The sequence below is a fragment of the Chanodichthys erythropterus genome, chromosome 17 (assembly GCF_024489055.1).
Source record: "Chanodichthys erythropterus isolate Z2021 chromosome 17, ASM2448905v1, whole genome shotgun sequence".
Lineage (NCBI taxonomy): Eukaryota > Metazoa > Chordata > Actinopteri > Cypriniformes > Xenocyprididae > Chanodichthys > Chanodichthys erythropterus.
This window is the reverse complement of record NC_090237.1, coordinates 6,867,264-6,876,978: the sequence shown is the minus strand read 5'-3', so window position 1 is coordinate 6,876,978 and position 9,715 is coordinate 6,867,264. Positions and strand designations below refer to the sequence as shown.

The following is a 9,715-nucleotide window of genomic DNA, read 5'->3' as shown; positions in this document are numbered from 1 at the left end:
GTGGCCTCATGGGATCCGGGTACTTTTTCCCTACTCCTTTATGAGTACTGTGAATTCGGCATTCTCCTTTTGTCAAGATGCTGTGTTCAACCACATACTAGCATACTCTTACTAATTTTACAACATCATTCTATAGCAGAAGTAGTATGAGCAGCATATTGATCAGCCATATTGTTTTTCATCTACTGTATAGTAGTACAGAAGTAGAGGAGTGGGGGAAAACGCCCCTTTGGGGTAAATGTCCCCCAAACTGTCTTTCGCAAAATAACCACTGGATTGAGTCAAGATATGTTTTTGTTGTTGCTATGGACTATGTTGACAAGAGTGATGTACAAGTATTTACTGTGATGCTTTAACTGGCGACGTACTTCGGATGGATTTCTCGTTAAGTTATTTTCAGCAGTAAGAAAATAAGTGTTTTAAAGCTTGATGTTTTGCAGAACATCACAGTTATATAACATGAGAATAAAGCCTGTAGTTGGGAAGTACATGGAATTTAAGGAATATATATATATATATATATATATATATATATATATATATATATATATTTTTTTTTTTTTTTTTTTTTTTTTAGAATGACAACTTTTTTTTTTTTTAAAACACTATCTATAGGGTAAAACACCCCCTTCTCGCTATCATAATTACTGTTCTGAACATCAAATTCTTTGTTTTTTCATCAAATATAATCTAACTAGGTGGTTGAATAAAAGTATTTGGACTTTATATTTAAAAATTACCTCAAGTTAGCATCAGCCTCAGCTAATACTTTTCAAATAGTCTATCATAATTTTCTAATTCATAATTATTGGTTATGGTTAAGACTTCATTACTGATTTAGTTTTGCTGTAAATGTATTACCAAATAGTTTTGACAGAGTGATACAAATGTATTTTTTGCTAAAAATCAAATAACATGAAAACTCTGGACATACTTGGTTTATAATTTATATAATTGTCACTACAACTATGATAACTATTCCGGACACATTTAACTTTTGTGTCATCTAAAAGAATTACAAAGTCCTTAAAGGGGGAAGGGCGTTTTCCCCCACTTTACCCTATCTCCGGAACTCTTGTAATTCGCCATTTGTTTCTCCCCGGACCGGTTTCCATTTCCGCCTAAACATTGCCCTTGATTTCCTCTAGGAGGTGATATGGAAAGTTAAGTGTTCTGACTTCAGAAAAAGCCTGTTATCTGGGAACATGGGGCTTCTGCCTGATGAAGCGAAACGTCTGTCTCCTCCGGGGATCGTTAACAGAAACTCGGTGTGGCTCGGGCTGTGCGGCTGGGCGTCCGCGATGCTGCACAACAGCTTGAACCGCAGGCCTGCACTCAAAGCCGGTGAGAGAACATGTATCTGCACCAATACACTTCTAATAAATTATACTGTAACACACACATTCTGATATGACTCCATAGTAATATCAAATGAATACGATTTGACTTTGCATCCCTTACACAAATGGACTTTGGTTGTTCAGACATGGAGGTAGTTTGACAGTAGTGAATGAAAAACACATTCATATACCTTTTTATTTACATGGTACTATGTCAAAATAAATAAATACATACATGCATACATACATACATACATAAGTAAAATACCATGTTTACTGAGACTCGTGGAATTACTATTGCGCTCGTTCTTATCACCTCAGCCAATAATGTTGCTTGTTGTGACTATATAATTTGCATTTTAGCACTATATATCGAGTCCGTTATTAGCTTAAATGTTAAAATGTGATGATTTGTGAAAGTGATGCAACAGTTATACCAGCTTTAAAGTTTTTTTTTTTTTTTCTCTCTCTCTACTGTGACATATATCTGATTGAAAGTGTTTTGCAAACAAGAAAAAAATGTAGGGTGGGAAACTTATTTTTTTCCCATTGGGATGGATTAAGAATTTTCCATTTTGATTTCATGGTGACTTAATACATATAAAAAAATGTGCCTTATACCAGTAAAGTCAACAGAATTTGAATGAAAATTAAAACATCAGTAAACCGCAAGCATGCAAACATATTTTGTGTTGTGCTTTGACTTTCTGCTGTTTTTCATATGTATATATATACAGGTGTTCACCGCCAAGCACTATTTATAACCGTTGGATGGTTCATTGGCTATCATCTCACAAAGTATGAGAATTACAAATATGCCACATTGGACAGAGACATGAATGAGTACATCCGGCTGCATCCTGAGGAGTTTCAAGAGAAAGGTAACCGCACATGGAAATCCAGCCACGCCAATGTGTTGCTTTCTGCCGCATTAGTGTGTTTTCTTCAAATATTTAAATGACTGTGTATGTTGCCACAATACTTTCATTCCTTTTAACTTTTTCATTTCTCTTTCTCAAACCAGAACGGAAAACATTTGCCGAAATTGTGGAGCCATTTAATCCAATCCGTTGAATGGATTTAGTTGTCACAAGGAGTGTGAAGACTATAGTTGAAAATCTGGTTTAACAGGCTTTTCTGTTATAAATACTCTTGTATTGATTTATCAAGTTGTGTACTTAATGTCATTAAACTATTTAAAAAGAAAATCTGATTTCTTTATGTGGGCTTTCATTTGTTTTCCAATGCACATTCAGTTTTTACATAATCAGATTAGTTTGATTTTAGGGACAGTCAACACAAAATGAAACCATTATTTACCCACCCTGAAAAAAACAAGATTAACTGCACTTCAAAATGTATAATCTGTGGAAGATGTGACATAAGGGTGATTAAATGATTGCAGATTTTTTTTTTTTTTTTTAGGTGAACTGTTCCTTTCACAGTTTAATTTTTTAATGCATATGTCAATGTAGGATACTGATTATGTAGTTGAAGCCTTTTAAAGTGTGTATGGTATAATGTCAAAAGACATATTGCATCAATCGAGGACATACTGGTCACCAGAATCCCTGAAATGACCTTACAAATGATTGTGACACGACTGTCAATAGACCATTTGGGAGCAGACGTTACAGTTGCATCACTGCAGCTGCTCGCACATTGTGGTGGCAGAAAAACAGACATTCAGAATAATGAAAACACGTAATATTCACATAATACATAAAAAATACATAATATTCACATTTGCATATCATAGGGGACATAATGTACATTAGCCTTACAGTTACAGCATGAAGTCATTTTTAACATTTTACATGAATAACATTTAAACCTGTAACATTTTAATTGCACAGTTCAGACTTATACCTCACACTTGCGAGTTTATATCACAATTCTGAGAAAACAATTTTAGAATTTCAAGATAAACTCTCAATTCTAAAGGAATATCAACAGAATATCAAGTTTATATCTCGCATGTCGCAATTCTGATTTTTCTTCTCTGATATAAATTTGGAATTGCGAGAAAAGAAAATCAGAACTGTGAGATATAAACTTGAAATGACCTTTTTTAATCTTTCATTCCGTAGACTGCTAGTGCAGAACTGTCATTTTCTGCCACCAGGTAGGCTCCGCCCACAAAACACATCATCGCTGTTTGCAAACACTCAAATGGTCTATGACAGGGCTGTCCAAACTCAGTCCTGGAGGGCCACACCTGACTGGAAGTTTCTAGTATGCCTAGGAAGACCTTGATCAGCTGGTTCAGGTGTGTTTATTTGGGGTTGGAGCTAAACTTTGCAGGACAGTGGCCCTCCAGGAGCAGGATTGGACACCCCTAGACTCTGACATTTGAGTCTGTTCTTTCATTTCATACATAATATATTTATTTTCTGATCATTTTTTAACTGATATGCTTTTAAAAGAGACATGAGTTGTATAAGAAAAATGTACACAATGCCCATACATTTTAAACTGTTGTTCATTTGTCCCTAAGAGGGTGGACATTTTTTGCACTAACATTTCATTGATTTTGTTTAATAAATGGTTAAACTTATTTACCCGAGCTTGACCAAAATCATTTTTCAAATGTTTTACATGACTGTATCGTAACATAGCATTTGATTTTCCAAACTGTATGATGTCCAAAAGGCACCGAATGCCAGAAACGATCCAAACGATTTCAGATAGACTTTGGCATGGATATTGTACAGATAGCACATCTTATGCAACAATGCACAATCCCAGGAGTTTTGCAACAGATTCAGTTGCTCATGGTTTACTTTGGAAGGTTTCATCTATTTCTCTCGTGTCATAAATTCACAGTTAGAAGCAAGATTATTCCAGTAAACTGACAGGACTTTGTATAAAGTGTGTACTTTAGGGTTATCATTAATCAAACCGAAAACTATATTGTTTAAAATAAATAAAGCTGTAAATATTAGATGGAAAACCTAAACTGAAATGAAAAATTGAAAATGTACTAAAATTTACCTAAAAAAAAAAAAAAAATTAAGCTAAATAGTAATATTTTAAAAAATAATAATTATAATAAAATGGCAAAATCTTAACAAATTTACTAAAAAATTATAGGATATAAATGATACTAAAAAGCACTGGTGTATATACAGTAATTTTGCAAAATTTACTTTTATTGAGAATTTAGCAAAATTGTCTTTTATTGGCTTATATTTGTTGCATTTGAGTGATGATTTCACTAGCACATGTACTGGTTATTATGGCTGACAAGTCATATATGTAATATATACAGAGTAATTTTGCAATATTGACATGAATTGTCTTTTATTAGCTTATATTTGTTGCATCTCTGTGATAATTTCACTTGCACATGTACTGGTTATAATGGCTGACATGACACATGAAGTCATATGTAATATACAAATTATGTCTTCTGAAGCTCTTTAATAAGTGTTTCCATTATCTTGATTACAAAATTGTGTTTATTAAAAATGAATGACAACTTTTTATTCTGCAACCTCTCATATTTAAGAAGAATAGTTCACTAATAATAATTACCAAACTAATATTACAAGCCAAATGCAATGGATGAAAAAATAACAGAACTGTTAGGAGACATTTAAATTATTTAAATATTAAAGAAGAAATTCTTTTAAATAAAATTCTAAAACAAAAATTATTTTTCAGATTTTTTATTGCATGTCACACAGATAGTGACAAGGATGTAAACAGCTTTCCAGGTAATTGCTTCCACCTCAAGATGGATTCTTCTTCAAGATGTGCTGGATCCTAATGGCTGACCCCAATGATGTCTAAGTATTTCTCAGTCAAGTTCTGGGACTTCTTTGCGAGCGTAGCCATGACTGTGAACAGGCCTCCCAGATGGAAGTGGAAAAGCGCCTCAGGTTGGGCCTCCAGCAGGGGCTCCAGGCCTTTGTGCAGGGCGGCTTGACTCTTGGCCTTGGCGTCGTCGTGGGGGATGAGACCGCTCTCCACCGTGTTCTTGATGGCTTTCAGCATAAGGTAGTACTCGTACAGGTCCATGTTGTTGTCGGCGGCCTCGCAGTCTGCAGCCTCGTCGTACGGCACATCCCTCAGGAGACTGGGAAGCAGGACGGTCTGCTCCATATCACGCACCACTGAGCTGTAGCGCCTCAGGGCCAGCTGAAGGGAGCTTCGGCTGAGCTTAGCGTCGGCAGACTGCATGGTTTCTCCGGTGGGTTTCAGGCTGAGGGCGTCTTTTGGTAAGATGGTAAAGTTGCCGGGGCCTGGATGCAGTGCAAGTTCTGGAGAAACACGCTCTTTTTATAGTGTGTCTAGGGGACAGTTATGCAACACAGTGGCCTGATCTGGCTACAGCTAAAGCATCCCCTTGAGCTAACACACCCCTCCCCAAAGTTTATTTCTTCACAGCATGATATTCTGGCTGCCATGCTGAGACTGAGCAGTTTACAGAAGGACACTGACCCCGAAATGGTGGTGTACATCAGAACCTCCCGTGGGTAAAAGAAGTGCGATAACTGAATGTGCAATTGTGGTGTACTTCAAACTTATAAGTATATTTTGTAATAAACTGTACTTGCAGAAAATATTATATTATATATATATATATATATATATATATATATATATATATATATATATATATATATATATATATATATATATATATATATATATTTATTATAAAAAGCCACTTAAGAGTACTTAAAGAGAGCACATTTTCAAGTTTCTTAACAGACTTATGTACAGTTTTAAAAAGTGTACTTAAAATTGTCAAATTAAAAGTATTACTGTAAAGTACATTTTAAAACATTGTTTTAATAAACGTTTGTAGTGCTTTACAAAAGTACACTTATTTTATTGTGTTGACTATTGTACTAAACCACATGTAAAGTGCTTGATTAAAATATTAACTGTAGTATGTTATTTGATATTTAAAGTAAATATATATTATATTATCAGTTGGGTAACATTACAAGTAAAGTGAGTTATGTTATCAGATTACTTTTTTAAAGTAACTAGTAAAGTAATGGATTACTTTTAAATTGTCGTTTTCAAATGAGTAACACAAGTTACTTTGTTTTGCCATTTGCAGTGCAGAGGTGTTGTGTGAGCTGTGTGAACATGATGGTTATTGTAGATCTAGACTAATGTGAGCATCTCATTTGCACAAAAACAGATTCAGTATTCCTCAAAATGAATAAAAACAGTGAAATGCAAACTCGGAATATTAGAAAAATCTGCAATAAATACAGTAAATTACACAAATATAGCCTACTTTATGTATTTACTCTTATCTTGCTTTATTAACCAATGTCTTTGCTGCTGACCTTCAATGATTCAATTCACCCATAATTTAGTTTTAGATAAACATCATATTTATGATGTGACATTTGAAGCCAGAGCTTTAAAGCTTGTCTTCAAAGCAGGTGTCAAATGTCATTTGCTTTTTTTTATAATTATTATACGTACTGATAATAAATATTGATAATAAATATGTGTAGTTTTGTGCATATTCAGTTTTTATTAATTCCCAGTTCATGTACATCAACTGACCATTCTATGAAAATCATCATTTATTTTGATAATGTATGCCCAAGTTTGCCTATTTTTCCCCCAAAACTATTTATTCACATTCATTTATTCAAACTATGTAAGTAAAATGACAATTTTTTAATATAGACTAATTATTTTCATAGTTTTATACGCTTTTCATAGCACACATGAAACAGTCCAAAATGGCTGGGTCGTCTGGGACGCAAAGGCAGCTTTTTCCAACATTTGACCACAAGATGTCGTTAGTGTGCACCGTTTTGAAAAGCTTTGAGTAATGAACCTTTTTACGATACAGTTGAGGAGAAAGCCTCGGTGCTTCGCAAAGCTTCATTTCGCCATCACTACATCATATGTGTTTCTTTTCTTCTTCTTTTTTTTATTGCTAAAATAGAGTACCTTCTTCCCCTGGCTCCTATTCTTCTGCAGTCCAGAATGGCAGCACAGCTTAAAGCAGAACTAAGTAACTTTTTTTACCTTCATAAATAGTTTTCTAACCATCTTACGATGGTTAATTGACTTGAAGTGGTGTGTTTGAGGCGTTTACTAACCCCCTCTGGCACGTCTACGCCACAATACAGCACTTGCAAGTTGAGCCGCGCCGACCCGACACAATCTCGCCTCGTGTTCACATTAACGCGAGAGTGACAAAATGCTTTATGGTAATTCAAAAACAATGTATATATTATGACTTTATAAGACAATTTCGAAAATTACCCACCTCCATCGAGTGTACTGTATTTGCAAATTACCCACCTCCTCTTTCTTGTACTGTATTTGCAAAACTACTGCGCTGGTGAGCGTTGTAGTCGTTGTAGTCCAGAGCTGCGCTTGGAATATTTACGACAGTGTCATTCACTGAAGGAAACTGTAGGGGGAGCTTCGCAAATCTTACTGAGTTCCGCTTTAAAGCTTTTTTTTTTTTTTTTTAGCTGCGCCTTCTACTGTACAGACTTGGTTTTGCATTTCTTTCAGACTCAGACTTTTGTTTTACTTTTGGTATGAAAGGACCATTTTGCCAAAAAATACAACTTTTTTCATTATTAAAAAACCAAGCAATTCCAGCCCAGGTGAGTAACGTAATGCATTAAAGTAACTATGCAATTAGTTACTTTTTAGGGAGTAATGCAATATTGTAATGTAACTTTTAAAAGGAACTTTCCCCAACACTGACTATTAATATATTGCTATCACTTTACAATAAGTTTCCATTTGTAAACATTGGTTAACATGAACCAATAATGAAAAATTCTTCTAATGCATTTATTAATCATATATTTTAATTTCAACATTTACTAATAAATTATTAAAATCAAAAGATGCATCTATTAATATTATTTAAAGATGCAGTCTGTAACTTTTTTGGTTAAAAATGATCTAAAATCAATTTTTGAGCAAGTATATAACCACCCAGTGTTCAAAAGTATCTCCTTACCTTAGCCTGATTCACAATGGTAAACTTGTAATAATGTTTTCTAATTCAGGTGGTACTGGTGGGAAATTCAAGCATGCAGCCATTCATCTTTGTGTCATTACGTTACGTCTGTTTAAATAAAGAACGAGTCCCAGCTAGTAGACTATGGCATGCAATGCTGCTTTAGCGGATCATTTATAGCCTTTTCTCACAGTAGCTGGAATAATTAAATTTATCATTTTGATGGTGGATTATAATCCAGGTCCTCAGATGACAGTCATCAGTGACAACTGGAGATTCACTCGTGGTCAAAAGCAAAAGACGTCAGACTGCAGAGTGGCTACAGAAATTGAAATATAGATTCGAAAATAATCGAAATTGAAAAGTTGAAGATGTAGAATCTGTAATTAAGAAGTAGTATCCACACTGATGTGGTGACTGACAGTAAACATTGGATTCATCCGCGCTGAACAGATGAACTGCCATATGTAGCTCTCTAATATAGTTTATTGTAAAGCATTATCTATTGTGAAGGGTCACTTCATTATGGTTGTTGAGGTGCTAGAATTTATTTTCAAGGAAGTACCGTGTCTACTAATGGGTAAAGCAACAGTTACGTCTTCAGCTAGTCAGCTTGAGATTCTTTCCATCTAAACTGGTTTTATCTCTTAAGCCTAGTAGTGAATGTTTTATGAGCGGTACTACGCAGAGCCGAAGCACAACCAAAAAAATTTTCTTCTGCAAAATTCATGCAGTTTCAGTTTAAAGTAAGATAGTGTACCTTTAAAATATATATATTATACAAGTATGCTTAAATTTACTTTTTCACAAGGGATTTAATTCCTCAAATCGATCACAATAAGTGACGACACTGTATCATCTGATAACTAAAGTGGTTAAGTACACAAACGCTGCTTTAAAAGTGTGCGTTATATTCGAAAAAATATGGTTTGAGAAATTTTCACATCACTGAAAGGCTATGAATGGAAAAATAAATATAATCAGACTATATTTCTGATCAATTAAAGTGCAATGACATTCAAGGTCTGATCTGTTTGGATTGGCTCTGATCTGTGATTGTGCATGCATCTTACTGCTGCTATCAATGCAACCAGACTGTACAACATCATTCATGTTTGCAAAGGACAGTCAGACTGTTTACACAATGTCTGTGATGAAATACAATTTCAGACTTTATCATTTTTAGGAACATAAAATGGGGTTATGAAATCTATTTGAACAGACATTTGGCATTGCGAGTCAAAGTTCATTTCTAAGAGTTAACTTCACTTTAACTTCAGCGCATATCATTCCATATCATCCCAAAACCCAATATAATATTTAAATTTCTGTATAATATATTTAAGATTGCGCTGTGACATACCTCAGACACATATAATCAGTGAAAATGATTGGGAAAGTTAGT

At 34.4% G+C, this 9,715-nt stretch overlaps 2 protein-coding genes across 2 annotated transcripts; one reads left to right on the top strand and one right to left on the bottom strand.

Moving 5' to 3' along the window:
• Positions 1 to 1,096: 1,096 nt before the first annotated feature.
• Positions 1,097 to 2,554, top strand: ndufc2 (NADH:ubiquinone oxidoreductase subunit C2). The gene is made up of 3 exons (XM_067365654.1): positions 1,097 to 1,344; positions 2,078 to 2,221; positions 2,365 to 2,554. Exons 1-3 carry the CDS (start codon positions 1,206 to 1,208, stop codon positions 2,412 to 2,414), a joined length of 333 nt encoding a protein of 110 aa, XP_067221755.1. The 5' UTR covers positions 1,097 to 1,205; the 3' UTR covers positions 2,415 to 2,554.
• Positions 2,555 to 4,995: 2,441 nt separating this feature from the next.
• Positions 4,996 to 5,605, bottom strand: thrsp (thyroid hormone responsive). Its single transcript, XM_067365254.1, has one exon. It carries the CDS (start codon positions 5,523 to 5,525, stop codon positions 5,109 to 5,111), a length of 417 nt encoding a protein of 138 aa, XP_067221355.1. The 5' UTR covers positions 5,526 to 5,605; the 3' UTR covers positions 4,996 to 5,108.
• Between the last annotated feature and the right edge of the window lie 4,110 nt (positions 5,606 to 9,715).

What these genes read in the sequence shown, in the direction of transcription:
- thrsp (XM_067365254.1), bottom strand. Translation starts at nt 5,525, where the DNA reads ATGCAGTCTGCCGACGCTAAGCTCAGCCGAAGCTCCCTTCAGCTGGCC.
- ndufc2 (XM_067365654.1), top strand. Translation starts at nt 1,206, where the DNA reads ATGGGGCTTCTGCCTGATGAAGCGAAACGTCTGTCTCCTCCGGGGATC. An exon ending in CAGGCCTGCACTCAAAGCCG is followed by an intron (nt 1,345 to 2,077) that starts GTGAGAGAACAT and finishes ATATATATACAG; the next exon opens with GTGTTCACCGCCAAGCACTA. An exon ending in TGAGGAGTTTCAAGAGAAAG is followed by an intron (nt 2,222 to 2,364) that starts GTAACCGCACAT and finishes TTCTCAAACCAG; the next exon opens with AACGGAAAACATTTGCCGAA.